Raw genomic sequence first — 22,342 nt, forward strand, 5'->3', positions numbered from 1 at the left:
ACTGTGGACAGAGGAAACTTTAAAACTTTAATCGAATAGAATCTAAGAAATGAGAAGAAAAAAACACACAAAAGTTAAAAACAAAACACGAGCGGAAGGGGGAGACAGCAAACAAAACCAATTATATGTAACCTACTGATAGTAATAAAAATGAAATATTCTTTCCTAACTCTCGGGCGAGTTGCTTTATTTTTATCATTATTATGAATGTTATTATTATTCGAACAACTAGTGAAGCTTAAGCATTTCTTAAACGATGTATGCCTTACCGAGGCAATGTGTATCCCTCTAAGACAACGGAGATTACTCAAGTACGAACGGAAAACTCGGTAAGATTGTACGTTCGAGCAGGACAAGTGTTTCTTGTAAAAATGTGCTAACACCTGTTTCCTGCTGGGTAAGTTTTGCCCATCTTGAAGGCATATTAGTCTAGTTCAAATATAAAAATACAAATGCTTTAAACATCTCCACCACCGCTCACTGCATCAACTGCTCGTCCTCCTCATCCCAAGCCCAATCGTTCTCCGGTTGCATCACCGACAGGAACTTCTCGTCCGTCATGTCGTCATCGTCGAGCGTGAACGGCGAGGGGTATTCACACGGCAAGCACTGCATGTACGCCACGCCGGTGTTGTGCCCGGTGCACTCGCACGTTTGGCAACTGTTCGGTACCGCCGTCTGGGCGATCCGTTTCGCAAACACCTTGATGAACTTTTTCGTATTGTTCGCGTTGGCCCGATGATCCTGGCGCAGCTTGTGGCCACCGAATACCGAACCGTTCGTTTCCATCGCCAACGCAATACACTCGCCGAGCGTCGCCTTCGGGAGCCGTATCTGCTTCCGCAGCTCCTCATCGCCGACCAGCTCTTTCACGTCCTTCTTCGTGTACGCGGCCCGACTGTCCATGCCGTAGAACAGGCGAGAGACGCGCGTCTTGTTGAACGACAGCTCGTGGTCGGCCAGGATGTGCAGCTTGATGTCGTACTCGATCAGCAGCTGGACGATCGAGGAAAAGTCAAGCTTCATCTTCGAGGTTGCGCAGCGCGAACACGGCAGAAGGATGAACGTCTTCGAGGCGCCCGGTCGGAACACGAGCTTCGAGGCCAGTATGATCGCATCGAAGATGTCCTCGTTCGTACCGTTGCCCGTCACGATGTGCTCGAAGAACGGCTGCAATCGGTCGTGATTTTCGAACACGCTGTTCCCCACGACGACACTGTGCGCCCGGTCGAAGGGAGCGGCACCACCGAACGCGACCACACCGTACCGGGTGTCGCGTATTTTCAAATCCTGCAGCTCCCGGTTGATGCTATCCACCAGCAGATTGATGCTCTTCGTTTGCACGAAGCGTTCGTTGCACGGTTTGGCCTCCACGATGAACACCACGTCCGCAGCGGCCGGAACATCCGCATCGCGCAACGGTACGAAGCTTCCCTCGGGTACGTGTGTACCGTTCAGAAGCTGACAGCTGTTAAAATAAAAACAAAGGAATATTGTATTTCAATATTATACAACGATCCAACGATCCCTCTTCTCAGAGATAAGGCCCTTCCGTACCTGATACAACTATCCGGCACGCGCAGCAACGTATCCTCTATCGCACACGCCTGTATGTAGGCAAGCGCCGCCGAACAAGCGCCACGATCCGAGGGCCCGACGTCGGTTTTCAAATGATGACCCAAATCCAGGCACATATCGTAGAACGGCGTCACATCTACCACCGGGAAGCACGACGCAAAGTACGATAGCTTGTGGCGGAAGAACGAGTCGCACAGTTGGGTCAGCTCGTTCGAAGCACCATAGTAATTACTCGTGCTGTTGGTCGTCGCCACGGAAGCGCGGCATCCCGGCAGAGCCCAGCTGTTCAGGAACTGATCATCAGACTGACTGAAGCGGTGCATGGCAGTGGTGCGATCATCAAACGGCTCATTATTCATCGTCCCAAGCAAACCAGCCACTTTTCCAAAGTACCATCCGCTCAGCTCCAGCCAACACAGATGGTAGCGAAGGCTGCAGGCGAGCAGGAAGCCTCGTTGCGAGTGAACGTACAGCAGGTCCGACTCCCGGAAGACCACCGTCTCCTTGCCGATCAGGGCCGGTAGGGCGGTTGTGTCTTTCTTGTTGATCTTTACGCTCTGAAATGTGGAAGGTGTTGATGCAATTAATCAGTTTTGTACTAAATAAAAATTCATTTAAACGATACATACAATATCAAAAATATCAATTTCGAGCGTATGATCATCCGTGATTAGGGTTATTTTCCGCGAACTGCGACCATCTGGCAGTACCTGTAAAACACACTCCATATTATAACAATCAACAACAAAACAGCTACCAAATTATCCTACCGAAGGTTCCAATAGGAGCGTAAGTGTGCGATTATGATAGTCATGGGCCAAAACGTAACGGCACTCGTTCGAACTGCCACCCTGTTCCATCTCGCGCAAGTCCATCGAAATGAAGCGCTTATCGAACGACATGTAGTGCCGCGAACCGACCAGCAACCCGACGCTCTTGAACGGTGGCAGCCACATCTGCGGATCGGCAAACGGACAAATGTCGTTGTACAGCGTCCATAGGGTCGTGTTGCTCCCGGCAAACAGATCCTGAATATCGCCAATAAACTTAAACTCCGGTATCTCCTCAAACTTGGGCGTCTCGTTGAACGCATGCCAGGACATCGGTAGCTTCTGCTCCAGCTCCATCACGCCGTGGTCGGGATCGAAGATGAACTTTGTCTTCGCCTCGCGGTAGTGGTTTTCGGCCTGCAGTGCCGTCTGCGCTATGTGCGATAACTTATTGCGCAGTATCGTCCACATCTGCTGCAACCGCCGTTCGACCTGGAACTCGTCCGCGAGCCACTCCATTTTGGCCCGCACCTCCTCGTAGCGCTGGATGAAGAAGCGCACGTACTCGATCTTCTGCAGCTCCTTGATTTCCTCCACAAGCTCCATCACCACCTGGTGGAACTCGCGCCCGAACGGTACCAGCTGGAAGTACTTCTCGCGCAGGAACCGGTACGTCACCGAGGAGTACTTCTTGAGGTTCGTGAAGACGTCATTCGTCACCAGATCCTTGTACAGCATGTCAAGGTCTTGCGTGAAGTTGGTCACCGTGTTGAAGTATGGCGAATCGGCCAGTTCTTGCGTCTTATTGTAGAGGAAAGCTTAAAGTAAAAAAAGGAAGCCATTGGAAGTTTAACTCAACCGCGTTTTACTTGTTTGCTCTTTGATCAATGAATAGCTGAATTCTACGAATTTCTATGACCTACATTAAAAAAGTGTTTATAACGATTGTTGATTCCCTTAACACTTTGTGGACACTTCCCAGAACCAGAGGCGGATCATAGGGTAAGCAAACTAGGCCGCAGCCCAGTTGCTTGTCGCATCAAATGTGCAACGCGCAAAAGTAAAAAAAAGAATATGAAAATGTGCGAATGATGCAACTGAACTATCAGAATTGAATCTTGATAAAGAAAACATCAAACGTCGCCTTCATGTGTTTTTGTTGGGGTTAAACTGAAAAGATATATGATTTACTTAAAGATTTCATCAGAATGAAGACGATTCTCAGAATGGCTTGAGTATAATTATTATATATCAAATAATGGACATATATGGATTAGCAAAAGTAGTGTCCTGTACACTTCAAAACATAGAAATAATGTTTAAATATCTATAAAAAAAAAGACTTGTTCAGTTTTAGAATGACTAAAAAACTTGTTAATCAAATTTTATCAAAAATCAAAATGTTAATTACTTGTCTACTTTCTGCATAGAAAATTATATCATGGATTCTCTTGGATAGTTATTCTTGATATCGCATGAGATAAGCACAATACAAAAAAATACAAAACATTTGAATGAAATAACATTGAGGTAAAATGAAGCTAAATCTAAAGTAATATATGGTGCATGTAGTGTGTACTTTCAAGAGGATTCAAATCAAAGCTGCTTGAGGCCCCTAGAAAGCTCTACCCAGAACTTGGCGGCTGTCCCAGCTGTTCAGATGAACGAGGACTTGTTGCTAATTGTTGTTACTTGAATGGCTATTATTTCTCTCCGACTACACACATAATGATAACCCGTTATATATTGTTAGCGATCCATGACCAATTGGACATTAAACCAACTTACTGAAAATCTCGTTTCCGACGAACCAACCGAGCGATTCACCGTAATGTGCCAGACGAATGATCGTTGGTTCAATGTTTTGCAGCATTCGGTGCCAGAACGTAGACGCCATAGTAGTGCACTTTTCCCACATGTCTTGGATGTTCTAACGAATTAAAAACAAAATGAATGCTTAAATACGGCAACAAGACAATCTTTCGGCCCAAAATAAACCCCTCACATACCTTGATAAACTGCAAATGGACATCCTTTACAAATCTATCGTAGCGCTCTAGCGAATCCTCCAACGTTGACGACAAGTAGCGCATGGCATCCCCTTGGAAGATCCGTCCCACGATATCCATAAACTTCTGGTACGACAGCTTGACGCGCTCCAGCAACCAGGCAATCGATTTGCCCAACGCCTGACCAGACTCTCCCATAACCTGCCACAGCTCCGTCAGGATCTTCGGCAACGATGTAATCTTATTCTTGATCGCCAGCTCGTCCAGCACCGTGATGGTGAAGTTAATGGCCGACCGAATGTAGAAATCATCCGCCACGTACGACGCGTTCAGGAAGTGGTGTAGATCTTCCAAATCATTCTGCAGCACGCTCAGCCCAGCCATGTCCTCCAGCAGGCCCTCGACGTACGGCTGCGCGGCCTCGTATATGCCCGTCGTAGAGTCTTTCGTTTCGAGGTACACGTGTTTGATCCAGAACTCGGTGTACTCGAGGAAAGTGTGGTGCATCCGGCTAAAGTAGTCCTTCACCCATTCCTGCAGGTCCGATTTGATCTGCGGGCGCCACAGCATGTGGCCCGTGATCAGCCGGGAATGGTTCATCTTGAGGTAGTAGGTAACGTCCACCTCGCGCGAATTGTCGTAATCCCGCCAGAAGTCAAAGTACGCACTGCGCGAGTCGGGTATGATGCCGTACATGTACACGTTCTCCGAACCGTCCGGGGTCATGTTGATCTTCATCTGCACCATTCGGTCGTCGATGTTTAAATAAAAGAAGCCGTTCGCATCGACTTCCGTACCGTCGAGCAAGGTTCCGTTGATCTTGTAGACGGGATAGGCTCCGGCAGCTTTAGTCCATATGCGGTACTTGCTTTGAGAAGTTATACGCTATAAACGAAAAGAAATTTGTCGTAATAATCAAATCTAAAAGGAGATGTAGTTACTTTTGCACCCATTACTTTGTGCACATTTTGGTATTAATTGAAGTTTGCTGTTAGATCATTCGCTCGAACGAAGCTGATCGCAAAAAATGAGTGCACTTGAAAGTTGAACAATTGCATAAAACATTTTTGATCCTCGTAAGGACGAGGTAGTGTTTACATTGATGTTGAAAAAGGATTGGATGATAAACCAAAGAAAGGCATTAAAAAGGAGTCAGCTGGAGAAGGCAGCTTAAGAGGAAACATTTACCATTCATTAAACTTGTTCAAGCGATTTGATACGAACTTATCTTTTAATGTTTTATGTAAATGTTTTGATGAAGAAACAAAATTACCTCGTAATGCAGTTCCTTCTCCTGTATGTTCAGCGAACCCAACACGTGGCCTTGCATCTGCGAGAGATAGGCCCGTTGGTAGTGAGAGTTGGAGCTTATACCATACAGCCCATGCCTCAGCCCAACCGATCCGATCGAATCCAGATCCAAATCGGATGCCGAATGCCTGCTGTACAGATGGTACGAGTAGTTCCAGTACCCAACGATCGGTCGCAGATCGTTCAAATCGAAGCCCATCGCCAGCAGATGATCATCGTCGTCATTGTAGCGCAACGCTAGATTGGAGCTGAACCAATGCTTTGGATTGGTAAAGTACAGTGCGTCCAGTGTAACGTCCTGCTTGAAGCTCGGATGACCGAGCGCAAGCTGTAGCTGCTGTCCGCCGGTAGTACTATTGACCAGATCGCGCCACACAATCGCTCCCCGTACCGTACGCTGTTTGGGCGGCGCACTGTCCTCCTCCGTTCGGTTCGGACTGTACGACAGCGTGAGGTCCGAGTCGAAGGCAAGGTCCGTATAGGAATACCACCCGTCGGCGGAGATGTTTCGTTTCGGGTAGGAAATCTGTAGCGTAAAGTTTTGCGACTCCAGATCGTCCCGCGAACGGTTGACCAGCTGGAAGTCGTACGCAATCCAGACGGTCGGCGAAAGCTGCAGCTTTGATTTCTTTCGGTTGACGTTATTATCCTGCTCGAAATCGGCAGTCAGGACCACGGTTCGGTTCGGGTGGATCGCCTTAACGATGTACTCTCGACCCATAGCCTTGTCCAGCACGTGCAATTCGCCGGTAATGTTGAAATTCTTCTGATTCCGTAGCTGAAACACTTCGGCACGCTTTATGTCCTGCACAATTATATAATGGTCACATTTATTGCACCGATTCGACAACAAAACAAAACAATTTAAACGATCTACACTTACCAGTGTGCGTACGTCTGCGTCTAGCAAATTGAGTGAATGCACATAATGCACTCCTACAGGCATGAAGTTGTTCTCCAAAGTAACATCGATTGTTTCCTTATCAAATCCAGCTCTGTGTAGAAATACAAATAGCAGTATTAGTAAAATGCGAATTCTATTTCGATGGTATAAAAAGTAAACCCTACCGTGATTCCTCCTTTGACGTGTACTGACCGCTGAGCACCTTCTGGCTGTTATAGTCCACCTCAGCATGGCCAGTGGTAATAGCTGGTCGCTGTGCCAGCCCATACTTCACCTCGGCGTAGTGTCTCGTCTGCAGCGGAACCTCTATCTTGATCGTACCCTGCTGCTCTCGATCCTGGTTGTTACTGCGGTAGGTTGCCTTTGCGTCGAACACCGCACTCGATTCGGGCCACGTTCCCTTTAGGTAGCGTATCGACTCGAGCGGAGTTTCAATGAACTCCAGCTGGCCATGGATCCAGGTGACGTTCAGGAACGGGGTGGTGCAGTTAACGTCACCCTTCATGTTGGACAGATTGTTAAAGGCCACGTTCGCACTCGCCACTTTCGTTGATGCTGGTATGGAAATGTTTCCGCTGGGAAGATAACATTTAAGTGTACGTAGAGTACCTGTTAACATTTTGATCCGCTTTTGGACGGGTAAGCTCATAGAGCAACTACGAAATTCTAGCAAATCGTGTAATCCGTACCATGAGTACAATGTAAGTCCCTGGATTAAATTCCACGATAACCGTAAGCCTACGCCAAATTGAACAGAAATTGAGCAAGGTGGAAAATAGATGAGGATATTATATGCATACAAACTATCGAAAAAGCCGGAATATATAACGGAAAAGCACCTTCAACACATTTCAACAGACAAGTGTTATCAAAATAGTGACTACCTAAGTAAACCTTGTTCTGTTAAAGGGTTGGATCCGACGTCTCTGGAAGGCTACTATAGGCTCTCCTTCTCAACTGGTTAATTTGTAAAAAGTGACGAATTTGAAGCGGTGCTGTTTTTATGTTCGTTTTTAAATTTAATACATTAATAAAAATTAGTACACAGAGAAAGTCAGTACACAGCAGGCTAAAACAGGAACAAAAACCATTTGCTTTATAACGAACGTTAATTTTAGAAAAGTAAAAACGAGTAATTGTTCTTTACACTATCATCTTATTGTTGATAAAATTCGGACGTGATACGAGTTTGGGTTCTCGAGATATGCTGAAAATTGTCCCGTCGCACCTCTAGTGAGGCCAATAAGTGGTGAAGCTATTTAAAAATCATGTGTAGCATACGATATGCACAAGCTTAACCCGACACACTTGTTATTAATCAATGTCAATCCAATCATACTTGACTCAACCTAAATTATAAAAACTCATCATAAGCAAATTCCGATCAACGCATCGAAACAGCACGGCCCGTAAAAACGCCGTGACACATTAAAGTTTAGCCATACAACACCATAAAAAATAACACGACCTACAGCAGAAACGAAAGCAGTTCTCTGAAGTTCCCTGTTGGATCATTCACTCGAATGAAGCTTATCGTGGAAAATGAGTACACATTTGAAAGGTGAACATTTCCATAAAGCATTTTTAATCCTCGTAAGGACGAGTTTACATTGATCTTGAAAACGGGTTGGATGATAAACCAAAGAAAGGCATTAACGCTAGAGTAAATTGCTTTGGAATCTTACCCGAATGCTTTTTCCAATGCTGTATTTCATGCGAAACAAAAAATAACTTTTCACGAGAATTATTTTCCACGAATATCATTTTCTATGAACCATCTATGAATTGTCGAGTAATTTTTTTTTATGTCTTACATCGTCTTAAAAAAATGATAATCTTGAAATGTTTGGAAAAGAAAAAGCATGAATAATTAGAAGAAAAAGTAGAGTAGTATTTGGAAATGTGCAGGACATTACTTTTGCTGATCTATGTCCAATATGCTTAATCAATTTCATATTTTAATTCCAAATCATGGGCAAAAAGGACGGGGCCCTCCAAAGGGTGGGTCCCCACGCAGCTGCTTAGTTTGCTTACCCAATGATCCGCCCCTGCCATTGAGCCTAGCCATCAAAACAACGAATGCATGACAAAGCAACACACTCTATCGATACATTATTCAGGGCAAGATACAAAAACCTTACTCAGCTTAACAAGCAATTTAAGCACCAAAGTCAGAAGTTGGTAAACATTTACCAACGCGCCCAAAATGCAAGTAAGGCAAATCAGCACTAACCAATCAGAAGAAGAAATGATGACAACTCCAACCATTACCAAACATACCAATATTTTTTACATACTATAAAATAAAGAGTACGGCAAACGAAAATCGTTCAGTCGTTGAAAAAGTAACTACGAAACAAGTTGTTTCATTCTACGAAGACCCAGTTTCCGACTGATTCAACCGGCCGTTCCACTCCGCATCTCTACCTGTCTTTCGCGACCGGACCAACAACACCACGTGGCCACCGAGGCTCCCGGATGTATACAATACAATCCAATAAAACTGAGTGAAAAACAATAAGTTCCGGAAACATCGAATGAAAAAACAAATTTTTCTGAAGAAAAATTGGTACGGTGAAAATACTAAAGAAAGTTGATCCAGAAAAATGCTTGCAGTGCAGTGAAAATATTCATTAATGCAGCGTGCGTACTAAGTTATCTTGAGTGCAAAAAAAACCTATCACAGACACTACAGACCTGCAGTGCGACGGAGAAAAATTGATAAAGATCACTTACGAATTTACAATCGACCATTTTTTGGACAAAATGGGTTCATGGGGATCTAAACCAAGAGCCGAGTTGGGTTGTAACAACGACGTTACCATTATCCAGAATCTGGAAGTCCATACAGAACATCACATGGTCCAGGACTTTAAAGCAACCGTACTTATCGTATTGGTAGCAATCTTGCTCACGGAACGATTGGTAAAATACACCTATAAGCTCTATAAAATACACCTATAAACGATCATCTCACTAAAATACACAATCAGCGTAAGACATCTCACAATAGAGAAGTCCATCGCCAGTGGCGATTAGACTCGATTCCCACGGGTTCAGAGAAAAATATTATTCACGATCAAGTGTTAATTTACTATGTTTTAAAGGGATGGCAGAATAAAGGAGTAGAGGAAACCCGCGGTAGAACTGATTAACTCGTTCACATTTTTTGTAATAAAACTCCAAACAACCACAAAATATCCAAGCAAAAGCAAAATAGAATAAATAACATGAAGAAACATTGAGCTATGTACTCACTTTTTTTGTACGTGTTTAGGGTGCGACGGGACAATTATGAGAATATCTTGGGAACCCAAACTGGTAAATCACATCAAAATGAAGAGGACAGTGCAAATAACAATCCCTCATTTTTACTTTTCTAAAACAACTGTTCCTCAAAACCCAAATAGTTTTTGTTTCCCTTCTGTGCACTGACTGTATGGGCGTAATGTATATTTTCTTAAATGGTTAAGTATGCGTGGAAGCTAACCTACCTGACGAGAAACAGCGCATCGATATAATCGTACGTTCCGTAGGCAGTAAAAGCATCCTCCAGGTACCATGGACCACGCAGTCGAGCCGTCAACTCCCGCCGGTCACCGATGCGGAACATATTCAAGTTCGACTGTATCCGCTGCTTCCTGATGTCCGGGCCCCACTCGAAACGCAACAGTGTGCGCAGATCGCCGATGAAGCTGTACTCCGAGAGATACGCGTAGCGTTTACGGCTTTCTTCCGTCTCGTACGAAGTTTCCAGGTGGAAAGATTTGACCGGCTCCACGAAGGGTAGATTCCCGTTCATCGCGATCGCCAGCGTATGAACATCGCCGACCGGTTTTGGCAGTAATACCGTCATGACTGCCGATAGGTCGCGAATGGAAATGAAGTCAACCGAGGCGTTTGCATTGAATCTGGAAAATTAAATTAACCCCACGTAACAAACCTCTCAATATTATTTTAGCATTGACTGCGTTAGTATACTTACACCCAAATGTTGTTCAAGTTCAAGTCTCCACCGAAGGTAAAATTATGATTGTTCTCCACGTCCGGACTGACGTAGCGGACGCCCGTGCGGAAGTACCGCTCCACCGAATTTCGTAGCACGCGGTTCTCGAGCGCAAACTGCATGTCCGATTTCAGTGCCCAGTTCCACAGGCAGCTACTATTGCCGGTTAGTTCGCGAATGGCGTACCGTCCAACCACCGAACCCGAGATGGGCTTCACGTCGAACATCAGCTCTATGTCGGCACGATCGATACCGTACTGCGCCCAGGGCGACCGTAGGTTAAACTTTCCAAGTGCCTTTCCATTCGTCTCCGGTTCGATGCCGACCGAGAAGTCAATATCTTTCAGGCTCGATTCGGACGACTCCACCCCGAGCTTTATGTACCAGTCGGACATGGCGGACAGCTTGAAGCTTCCATCCAGTTTGGCCAACTTCGAGCCGCTCTCCAGCTTGAGATTGAAGTCGGTAACGCTTTTTTGTTGTCCGCACCGATAGCTTATCGTACCATCTGATCCTTCCGCACCGAGCGGCTGGAACTTTAGCTCGGCCCGGTATGGAATGTCTTCCACAATCGTAGCGTCTCCCTCAAGCTGGAACACGTACTCGTTGCGGTACAGCTGGCCAGACACCGTATACTCACTGCCGCGCCGATTCTGCAATCGGCCATGGATGGACAGGTTTTTGTACGCTTCCATCGGTACGCTTAACTCGATCGTGAACATTTCCCGGTTACGCTCGGCACTAGCTCTAATTTCCTCCGTCGTGCCGTTCTGATCGTTGAACCTGACGTTCCAGTACGCTCGTGGGTGTGGCGATCGAGTGATCTTCAGCTCGGTGTTGATCAAATTGATCGGCAGGAAGTTCGACTGATACTTTCCTGCTCCGACGAGATAATGAGGGCTCGCGAACGACCATACGCCATCGATACGGAACTGTGGAAGGACGAAAAGACTTGAATGAAAGCTTTCCTAAAGCACGGACTATGCGCTAGATCTGATCGTACATTGCTGTACATGTCACCATCGTTCACCAAAAATCCGAGATCCATCGAGTTTTCGGTATTGGAGAAGTCCTGCTTGTAGAACACACGGCAAGCATAGTACGGCATGAGGGGTGCACGGACCCAAACACTCATAAACGTATCGATGAACTGATCTTCGCTCTGTAAGGGAAATAGACTTTAGAAAAACACACTACGCAATACGGTAGATTTTTTGTCCCGCACTTTACCTCAAATGAAAGTGCCAGTGACGCATCCGTGGTCATCGTTTTCGCAGTCAGATTTCCCTTATAGCTGTGATCTTCTAGTTCCAGCGAACCGTTCAGGAATACTTTCTGGAGATTTTTCATCGGTGTCATTAGATCGACCAGCGCCTGATGTTTGTGTACCTCCGCTTCATCTAAATGGTACTTGTAGTTCACCTGGAAACCCGTGTTTACCCATTCCGAGCGGTTGTTGAACTTCATGTTCATGCCAACTGTGATATCCGTCGCCTGGTACGAGTACTTGAGCACGAATTCCGACGTAATTTCCTTAGCCACCGGGAACGGCGTCTTGAGTCGCAATTTGTTCTGCATGTTAAGAAGATCCTTCAGGTAGAACCGATCGCGGATGTCGATGTCACCCTGCGGGAGCTTTATCTTACCGATCGCCCGGTACTGCGATCGGTGTTCGGTCAGCTCGAGCGTACCCTCGATCGTCGGTAGTACGATCGTGTACAGTTCAATGTCTCCGATGAAGTTAAGCAGCTCCTGTTCATCCTCCTCGTCCTCGTACTCTTCGTCATCCTCGCCTTCCTCGCCGTCGGATTCTTCCGCGCTCCACGGATCTTCCTCCACCATTGAGGAGGCCGTCTGCGGCAACAGTTGACGGATGAGTCGGGGTTTCGGCTTCGAGACTGCCTTCAGACCCAGCTTGTACTCGGAAAACTTGCCTGATAGCTCCACGTCGATGTATTCCGATCGCTCCGTGTTGATCACCACCTTGACGATCAAGGCGCTTTCCTCAAACTTAGGCAGGGGCGTATAGATTCGATACGAGTACTCAAAGTCTCGCAGGGTAGCCTTCCTCCAGACGCCTGTGCACCCCAGCACGATACTGTTCATGCCGACGCGGAAATCTATGTTGTCCGGTTGAAGCTTGCCCCGCAGAATAACCTTCTCGAGGTCCTTCAGCGGAGTGGCAAGATGAAACTTAACATCGAAGTTCTGCGAAGACACGATCGCGTACAGGATCTCCACCCCGAGCGCACTCTTCGGTGTGATCACTTCCGCCACCAGGTGGCGATCCTTCTCACTGATCCCAAAGCGTCCATTTATGTTGCGATAGTTCTCGTTCGACGAGGTTACGTTGGCCGTCAGCATACAATCGACCAGATTCCGTACGTGCCCAACGACCACCATTTCGTACTTGTCGTCGTCCAGCTGCAAATCGGCCGCCCCGGTAATGGCACGGCTCTCGCTAAGTGACACCTTAGCTACCAAGGCACCTGTTTGATAGCCATCGAACGGGCTGATCATTTTCAGTGAGCCCGTCACGTTGCGGTACCGCCGGTCCGCGTCATATTGCCAGTTGGAGCGCACGGAAAACACTTGCGGTGGTTCATCCGTTGCCGTGTGGTTCACCGTGCAGATCGTTTCTATCCGTTTCCGGTCGGTTTTGTGCTTCAGGTGCAGCATGGCCGTCGGGACGTGCTGGATGGAGCTGTGCAGCTTCGTCTCCAGCTCGCAGTTGAAGTCCGTCTCGTTGGACATATAGTAACCCATCAGCGCAAGGCCGAGATTTTGATCTTCCGCCCAGTGCGCGGACAGGTTCGTGCGGAGCAGATTGTTCTTGAAGTAGAACCCACCATTAAGGGCGTTATGGCGCCAGCCATTGAATGGTGTGTTCAGCTGGAACAGTAGCCACATATTGCGTAGAACGTCATCGTCCGTTCCGGCGTCTAGCCGTAGCTCGATCGCTTCCGTTGTGTTCCACGAGATGCGTGCGTTGGCCAAATATCGTGGATCGACCAGCTTGAGGTCGAACGTGCCACTGAAGGTGCGATTTGGATAGGACAGCAGAAACAGTCCATCGTACGTTCGATCTGTAGGTGTGTTCAATTCACCAGAAATAGTTATTCGCTGCGTTGGGTCACGGTTGGCGTCCCACTTTAACTCTATACCGACTTCACGCTTCAGAGTGGTTGAGTAGCCCCGTAGAGACACGCTGACATCACGAATTCTATAAAACAGTTCAGAACAAAACACAGATAAGTTTATTGATCCCAAACCAATTGCAATACCCTCAATTCTAGCTCTATTCTTACTTGTCAATATGTAACTCCAGATCGAGTTGTTTAATCGGGGCCGACTTCATCAGCGCCGAAAACCAGTACAATCCGTCGTTCCAGCGTAGCTCCGCGTAGCTGCTGGTACCATTCTCCGGACCCTGCCGGTGATGCAACGTAATCCCGTACGGGCGCTTATCGTACATCGCGCGCACGTCCAGCCGGTTGTCGTTTTCGTCCCGGATGTACTTCAGATCGCCGAGCACCTCGCGGAACGTTGGGCCCGTTTGAGCGACCAGTTTGGCGTGGTGGTAGCTTTTCACAATCGAGCTGCGATCCTTATACCACCCGCTAACGTTCAGTGCATGTGCCGAAAACCAAACTCCACGGAAATCAAACTAATTGTACAAGGATGAGAATGTTACTCGTCGGGTTGACGGTCAGATTTCGAATTCCTCTACTTACACTGTGTTCCTTCAGGGCCTTCTCTTTGATCCGTATTTGTACGGTGCATGGATGGAATCCGGGAACGGTGAGATTAAACGCACCATCAAACCAGAAAAGCTGCGTGCGTGGTATAAAGAACGAGACCACGCCAGTTACTTCGCGCTTGGGAGCGTAACGAACCAGCAACCGGACGTTGTGTTCTAATCCTTTCTTAAGCATGTTCTCGTGGCTACAGTAACAAGAAATCATGATAACTTAATACAATTTAGACATTTTTAACCATACGCCTACAAACTTACACAATCATCGCCTTCAGATCCGTTTTCGACCGAGGTCTTGTAACCTCGAACGATAGGCTTGTCCGTTCGGTTGGATTGTCGCTTTGCGGACCCAGGATCACATGACTCCGGTACGGGTTGTCGTGCGCGAAGATCACCTTAATCGTCGTCCGGTACGCTTCGTTCCGCAGATCGGGCGCGTTGTTGTGCAGTAGCGTGAAATCACACCGGCCAGTGCCTTCTAGATAGGTTGCGTTGAGGGCCACATCGAAGTGCGGATAGGCACTCGAACGCAGATCGAAGTTAACGTTGTATGTCGATACGTCCTTCTTGACGGCCTCCGCCATAGCGTTTATTACCAAGTGTTCCAGTTTGCTTGCCGAGAACTGAAAGAAGCATTTCGTTGAGTTTATTTATAAGCGAATGAAATTTTTTGCTACACACAATATCTAGGAACTGTTATTTTTAATATCATTCACGTGATTCGGAAGCTCTCCGATAAGTCTATGTTTTAATTTTTTGAAAACATGCGAAGGATTTTAATTTGGGTGGATTGAAAATAAGAAAATACAAAAAGAACAATATAAGTAAGTCAAATTTCAAGCGCTGATGTGAGATTAAGACTACTAGTGAGCAATATAGAAGTACTTTCTTATGTAAATGATTATTTTTATCAAACATGGAATCTAAAAACAGTGAAAAACTTGGGTACCAACCAAAGCGGTGGAAGCACATACCCACTTAGTAAACATGTTTTCTGATACCTATACCTCATTTATCATAAATTTATGATATTTATACAACCTGGCACTTGAATAAATTAGTTTATTCAATTAGAACTTTAGTACTAAATTTAAATTCATCTCGTAAAAACACAAAAGAAAAACAGTATTTTCAGAGTCCTGATCCTGGACCAATGAGGAATTAAATTACTCTGCTGGTGAATCAACAACACTATCGCTATGCTTACCCTGTACTCCATCGAGTTGTGAATCATGTACGTCGCGTTATATGATATCGCCACATAACCGATGGCCTTCGCGCGTAGCCGCTTCGTCTCGAACACCATCGTGTAGTCCCATTGCGTAATGTTATTCTTCTCGGTCTGCCGCACCTGGCCACCCATTCCGGCGATCCGTTCGTTGTTGACCGAGAGATAAAACGACGGATGATACATCCGGCCGTTGCGCGCCACCGTCTTATTGTAACCCATCTCCAGTGCCAGGTACTTACGATCGTTCACGTTCAGTGACAGCTCCAGCCGGTGCTGGTCCGCATTGTGGACGTACATACCGACCGCCTTGTGCGAAATATTACCGTTGACGAACGACATGATTGCCGTTTTACGATGTGCCTCGAGTGTAACGTTTGCCCGGAAGACGCGTGGCACCAGCGAATGCGGCGTCTCGAAGACGATCGTCCCGATCGATTGGTTGGCACGCGCATCCCAGCTGTATTTCAGCAGATAAACCTTTGCCGTGAGGTCCGCTTTGTCAAGGCTAAAATCGAAATTGACCGGTCCGCTAAGGATGAGACTTGGTACGTCCACATCGCTGCCACTGCTGACATCCGGTAGACTGTAGTTGGCACACACCTTCAGCCCGATCGCTTGGTCGATAAACGGCCAAGTGCACGTCGAGTTGGTGTAACGCCGCTCGATGCCGGTCTGTTTCAACTCACGCCCGTCTGCCAGCACGAACATCTCCGAGCGAACGCTAAAGATTTCGTTGCGATCCTGTGGCAGACTCACTGTCAGTACCGCTAGGTCCGCCCCGCGAACCTTTAGCTTCGTTTCCCAGGCCGAGCTTGAGTACACGTTGCTCTTAACCTTGATCGCCGTACTGGCATGGACGAAATCACTACGCATCGTCGCGGTTAGGTCCACCGTTACGCTTGGCTTTACCTTGCCTTCCACATCGACCATCTTACGCCAGATGTCGAATGTCCGCGCCGCACCCGTCATCCGTAGGTCCACAGAAGACGCACCAACGATCCCAAGGGCCAACGGCAGCCCCGAGCTGAGCGGGACATCATAGGATGTGTCGAGAAAGACGCCCGATTTCGTGTAGGACACCTCCTTGCCCGAGAACAACTTCTTGACAACGGCCCACTTTAGGTCGCGCTGCAAAATCTCCCTGCCCATGGTAAAATAGAACATCTCATTGCCGAAGATCTTGCCGCTAATTGTGAGCTGTGGATCGCTGAAATTACTCTTGAGCCGGTATCCGAGTTGGTCCGCCTCTTCTTGGACCTCCCGCGCGATCACTGCCGGCAAGCGTTGGGTATCGCGCTTCCACTTGCGACCGTCTTCCGACTCCGACTCGTCACTCCATATTGGGTCATCCTCGAACAGGTCGAGGAGTCGCTGCGGGACATACTGGCGTGCCAGTTTGAGCAGCTTTACCAGCTGTTCGTTCACCATCTTCGCACTAAACGATCCATGTGGCCCAAAGATCGCCTGCACGGCATCCTCAAACCCCTCCGACCGGATGTTCAGCTCGAGAAAGTTGATCGACTCACCGAACAGGTCCGTTGTGAAGTTCAACCTAACCGTGCGCGGGAGATACGATTCCGTGCTGAAGATCACGTTGCTATCCACGGTCACTCCGAAGTTGTACTCGTCGAAGAACAGTGTTTGCTCGTAGTTGCGCGAAAACTTGCGTACGTCCAGCCGGAACTTCTTGCCCAGGTCGTTCTCCGCCAGCAGGCCCTGCGCCTCGACGCGCACCGGAGACGCACTGCCGGCAAGGTTCGTCAGATGGGACCACACGAATGAACCGACCTGGTTCACCTCCTCCGTCTTCAGGACGTGCTTGATCAGCTTCACCGACAGATAGTCCGGACAACGCATCGCCTGCAGATACGCGGCAATACGCACCTCTACGTCTAGCTGGAACGTACCGTACACCTTCAGGAAGTAATCCTTCGTTCGGTGGCAATCGTGACGTCGGAACACGTTCACCGCTTCCACCCGCACCTCGGCCGGTTTTCGCTCGTCCTCGATCACCGCTCGCAGTTCGTGCGTGAGCGGCTTATTCACCACACCCATGTTACTCAGCGACTTCAGAAGCAAGATCACACTAGCACGTTTGGCACGATCCTGTTCGAGCTCGTCTTCATCGGCAAGCGAATCGCTCAGCTTCGACCCCAGAAAGTCTACGATGCGCTGTACACTCTCCACCTCCCCACAGTCCCCGGGATGGATGGTGCAGAACGTATGTACCACCGTCGTAGCGGGCAGGAAATAGAACTGATCACCGATCGTACTACCGTGTTCGATCAGCTCGAACATCGCCTCTAGCACTTCCTCGTTCGGGCGCGTCAAGTATGCGAAGGAGCGCATCCACTCCCGGGCCAGTGCCGACGAAACTTCGCCCTTCACGATCTGATCCTTCATCAGCGACACCGATGCCGGGCTTCGAATGTACGGCAGGCTCTCGAGGATGTGGTTTCGTCCATTGTCGCAGATGCTTCCCGAGCGGGCCAGCAACTGATAGAGCGCGTTGGTCGATAGACCCCGAGCTGCCGTGAGGAAGCTAAGGAACACATCCGGAAAGTCTCGCTTGATGTTCGGGAAGCCGAGGGCACACAGCTGCTTCAGGAGCTCCCGGGACGCCTTTATCTCATCGTGGCTGTCCCGCAACGAGGGCGTGTGGTCGTACAGTAGCGTCGATCGCCGTTGAATGTCTATTTCCTCTTTTTGCTGGCCATCATCAGTGTACGTCTCTTCGTCGGTCAGCTCGAGCTTGGTGTAGGTTTCGGTCACGGCGCCAGCCAACCCGTTCGAGAACGGCACCAGCTGGTGACGCTCGTAGCAAGCGACATTTTTGTAGATGGAATTATCGACAGAAATCTGAAGGAAAAACTCCGATCATTACACACATTTTGAAGGTGGTTCGTCTTTCAGTTCTTTTACTCTTTTCAATCTGACTCACTGAAGGAAAAGTTATTTAAATAATTTAGAAATTGAATAGATAACTGAACTAAGGAAAATGTAAACATCAATTAAATGATGAAGCAAAATTTCTAATTTATAGCTTTTACAAAATTTGCACATCTAAAATAACGACATCTTGATAACGATAAATCTTACAAACGATGTTTGTAAACTGGTGTTTTCTCTTTGGTATACTTACATCACAATAACTGGTCGAGTTCAATATTGGCCAAGCTACATAATTCTACAACAACAAAAAAGAAGAAATACATTTGGAGTGAAGAAACTTCCTAGAAAAAAAATCATTCGTCCCATTCCATCACCTACCGGTCGAAAATCGTACGGCACGGTTTGAATTAACGAAATCGTCTTGTAGCGCCGCTTGCACGACACGATATCCTTAGACTTCCGGAACAGCAGACTCGTCCCATTGCGTCCGGTCGCCTTGTAGCTCACGTCGCATATCCCCGACACGTCCGTTTCGGTCGTCGCGTAGTCGATATCGAACCGGGGCATCGTGTTCTGCAGCGCCGACAGGATGCCACGCTTCAGATTCAACGTCCACACCGGCTCATCCTCCTCGTGGCAGATTTCGCTGATCGCGCCATCGTGAAACGCAAAGCGTAGCTCGAAGCGCATCAGCTCCTCGGCGATCACCTCGCTCTTCGGGTGCACGTCCCCAGAGGTGTCGCTCAGGTCCGGCGCATTGTTGTAATCGTCACTGTAGTCGGCGTCCGACTCTTCCGCTGGTTGCTGGGCGCGCTCACGTACCTCGATCGTGTACATCTTCAGGGTAGCCTGGCAGGGCGCTTGGAAGTCGATCTCCACCACGGAGGACAGATGCAGTTCGGAGGTGTTGTCTCCGCTGCCGGACAGCGCCGTCTTCACGTACATCGAGTAGTCGAACTTGTACAGACTGCCCACATTGTAGTGGAACTTTGCATTCGTGTCGGCACACACAGGTCGACCGCATATGCGAGGATCCTTCAAGGGATCTAAGGTAATGGTGGCGGGGAAAGGAAGAGGAAGTTGAGAATGAAAGAAAAAAGATGAATGAATGAAGAAAAGTTAACGGTGCTATATTCCTGTACATTTGACAACATCTGTCTTTAAGCTTAATTTAAAATAATTAAAAAATAATAATATAAGGCGGTTTTAATGGCACCTTCCATCCAAATTGATGAACAAATGGAATATTTGTATTGGCGTTTTTAAAACATTCTATGAAAATTGCACGCCTTTACATTACAATATACCTGGGAAAACATGGTAAGGCAAATTAAGTCTACTCATCATGTAAGCTTACAAGGATTTTAGAATCAAGTCGAAATCCTTCACGTACCTCTAGATGGACTGACAAATACTGAAGAGAATGGAAATCATAATCCTTGTATTCTTGTTGATAAAATGCACCGGTCTACGTAGGGCAGACTGTACCGGTGTAACAATGAGACATGTCATCCACATGTCGAGAAAACTTTTCCAGAATGGAACTAACTCATATAAATTAACTGATAGTTGAGCGTCTTCTACATCGGTAACTTACAAATGATTAATTTTCGATATGTCATATTGAGACATATGATGTAAAATTCATTGCAATAAAACCATTTTTATTTGGTGTTTGATGTGAATTATGTAAATTGTTTTATGTGAATAGTTTACCTTGGTTTGGAATTAATTAAGGTCGAAGCATATAAAATCTCCACAAATAGAGGAGTTTTAATAATTTTTGGAGTAACAATAATGGTTTTTGTAACAATTTGAGAATTGTTTTGGTAATAGAAGAGATGTTAGACAACTCATCTATAAAAATGCCATTATTTCATCGATAGACTACGAAAAACAAATGGTTTGGGAGTGCATATTGACTCGCCGTGTCTTACATTTTGTAACACACCCCAACGGAAGCTTAACAACGGAAAAAATGTTTATTGGTACAAATAAGCAATCTTATTTATATAGTCATTTACGTAATACTTCCCATATGTGTACATTGTTCAGTTGTATATTTTGAAAGCTTCCAAGACACAGGCAACATTCATATTATAAGTTTTCTCTTTTTCATGAATATTATAATTCTTTCTTATGAGGATGATTTCAAAATTGTACTCACTTCTTTTCAATCCTTCGGCCGGGTTCGCCAGGACGAACAGGAACACTATTCCCCACGAGAAAGTTTTCCACGTTTCCATGATTTGCACAATGTGCACAAACCCGCAGAAACACAATTTACACTCTCTATAGTAAATCACTGAATACACAAACTACCTTCTTGTGCCATTCCGGGCCGTAAAACCTGTTATAACAACAAACTCTGAAAACACACTTGTAAATTACCAAATCTGCCCGGAAGGAAAAAGACAATCAGATGGATTCATTCAAATATAACGCTATAATAATTAAAAAAATAGACTACACCTCGAATGCAACACCACTATTCTATTTTTATCACTTCAAGCTGGTAATCTTATGGAACCAGAACAACGTAATCTAAAAGCCATTTTTTAAAGGACTTCCTCCACATCTCTCGCACAGAATCCTAAACACATCCAAACAAGCACATCTACACACACACGCAGGCTCGCGATCAGTAATGCGCCGAAAGAAACGTGCACCGACACGTTATCAATGGACACATTTCGAACGTTCTCCCGGAGACACAGTAAACTTGAACTTTGGCTGCGTACGTCAATAAGCAGCGGTTGTTTACTTGATTTCCGTTTTTCTCCGTCTCTGCCCTTTCTCGCCCCGTTTCGAGGAATCGAATCTTCGTGGCGCAAACGCAAGCTGATAGCGATAACGAGCGGATCATCTCCAGCTTCCAGTGCCGGAGGACGGAATGGTCATTCACCGCGCCAACGTGGAACGTAGAACCGATTTCCGTTGCTTCAATTGAACACGTTCTGCCCCCGGCAGCCATTATGCTTTTAGGCCGGCACGCATTGTTTTATTGCACAATATTTTTCTCATAGTTTAACACCGTATCACTTAGTAAGTAAGTGAGCTTCTTCCAACTGCTTTCCTGGCGTGAGATGCGTAAACTTTATTGCATTATTCTTTTCCAATATTTCTATTGAAGATTTTCACTACGTTGCGTAATCAACGATTTCTTTAACACTATGAAATTCAACCGATTACACACGTGTGTCATATATTGAACTACGATTCTTTTAAAATCGTTTACATCTCGATACCGCCACTTTTCGGTACTAACCAACCGCAAAGAGGAAATAAAATCAGGATAAACGTTGAATCGACACAAACACACACAAACACAGTCACATCAGAAGCTAACCAGAGCAGGCAAAAGTACGATCCGACCGGAACCGAACGAAGGAGCAGACTGGCAAAATTGAGAGGTCTTTCACTGTAATTCCCCTTGATGGCGTTGAGTCCGGCTATTGATGCGCTCGCGTTATCACCGAACCAATGTCAGAGGTCGCCTCTCGGATGCTTCCAAGAGCCACCCTGATAGAGCATCGGGTATGGGATGGGATTCCGGTACGAGTGGCGGCTGAGGTGGCACCGGGTTGTCAATCAAACAACCGCTAACGGTTTGTACGCTCACATAGGTAGTGACTCGCCATGGAAGATTAAGAGCCCCTGTTCTGGGACGGCCTCCAAATCGGCCTCCGCTGTGCCGGTGTGATCCGCTGCTTCCACCGGTAGGGTTTCACTATCGGTAAGGGGTACAAAAATAGCATACCGTGAGGAAGCGTATGGCGAACATGAGCGAAGAGCGGGCAACAGCAGGAGAAAGATGAGATTATGCTGGACATGGACTGATTGGCTTTCTTTTTTTCCATCAACGTCCTATGATAAGTCCACCA

At 46.8% G+C, this 22,342-nt stretch overlaps 2 protein-coding genes across 2 annotated transcripts in view; one reads left to right on the forward strand and one right to left on the reverse strand.

Annotated features, from left to right (window-relative positions):
• Window positions 1-16,559, forward strand: part of LOC131267304 (store-operated calcium entry regulator STIMATE-like) — a 250,804-nt gene extending 234,245 nt beyond the window's left edge. The window contains exon 7 of the mRNA XM_058270151.1: window positions 16,550-16,559. The gene's annotated coding sequence lies outside the window, so the exon portion shown is untranslated. The remainder of the gene's footprint in view (window positions 1-16,549) is intronic.
• Window positions 168-20,704, reverse strand: LOC131264397 (uncharacterized). The gene is made up of 20 exons (XM_058266700.1): window positions 20,626-20,704; window positions 18,837-19,504; window positions 18,709-18,753; window positions 15,543-18,425; window positions 14,594-14,958; window positions 14,313-14,523; window positions 13,887-14,245; window positions 11,809-13,801; window positions 11,582-11,740; window positions 10,558-11,510; window positions 10,067-10,483; window positions 6,737-7,147; window positions 6,552-6,663; window positions 5,631-6,473; window positions 4,358-5,242; window positions 4,137-4,278; window positions 2,349-3,166; window positions 2,208-2,288; window positions 1,558-2,135; window positions 168-1,468 (listed from the first exon to the last, which is right to left on the reverse strand). The coding sequence occupies exons 1-20, from the start codon at window positions 20,702-20,704 to the stop codon at window positions 478-480; spliced, it is 12,993 nt and encodes a 4,330-aa protein (XP_058122683.1). The 3' UTR covers window positions 168-477.
• Window positions 20,705-22,342: the final 1,638 nt, after the last annotated feature.

This window comes from Anopheles coustani, chromosome 2 (genome assembly GCF_943734705.1).
Source record: "Anopheles coustani chromosome 2, idAnoCousDA_361_x.2, whole genome shotgun sequence".
In the NCBI taxonomy this organism is placed as follows: domain Eukaryota; kingdom Metazoa; phylum Arthropoda; class Insecta; order Diptera; family Culicidae; genus Anopheles; species Anopheles coustani.

Excerpts from the sequence above, each read along its gene's own strand:
- LOC131264397 (XM_058266700.1), bottom strand. The coding sequence starts at position 20,704 with ATGGAAACGTGGAAAACTTTCTCGTGGGGAATAGTGTTCCTGTTCGTC. Across the intron at positions 18,754-18,836 it reads TGCCGTACGATTTTCGACCG|AATTATGTAGCTTGGCCAAT; the intron begins GTAGGTGATGGA and ends TTGTTGTTGTAG. Across the intron at positions 2,289-2,348 it reads CGCTCCTATTGGAACCTTCG|GTACTGCCAGATGGTCGCAG; the intron begins GTAGGATAATTT and ends TGTGTTTTACAG.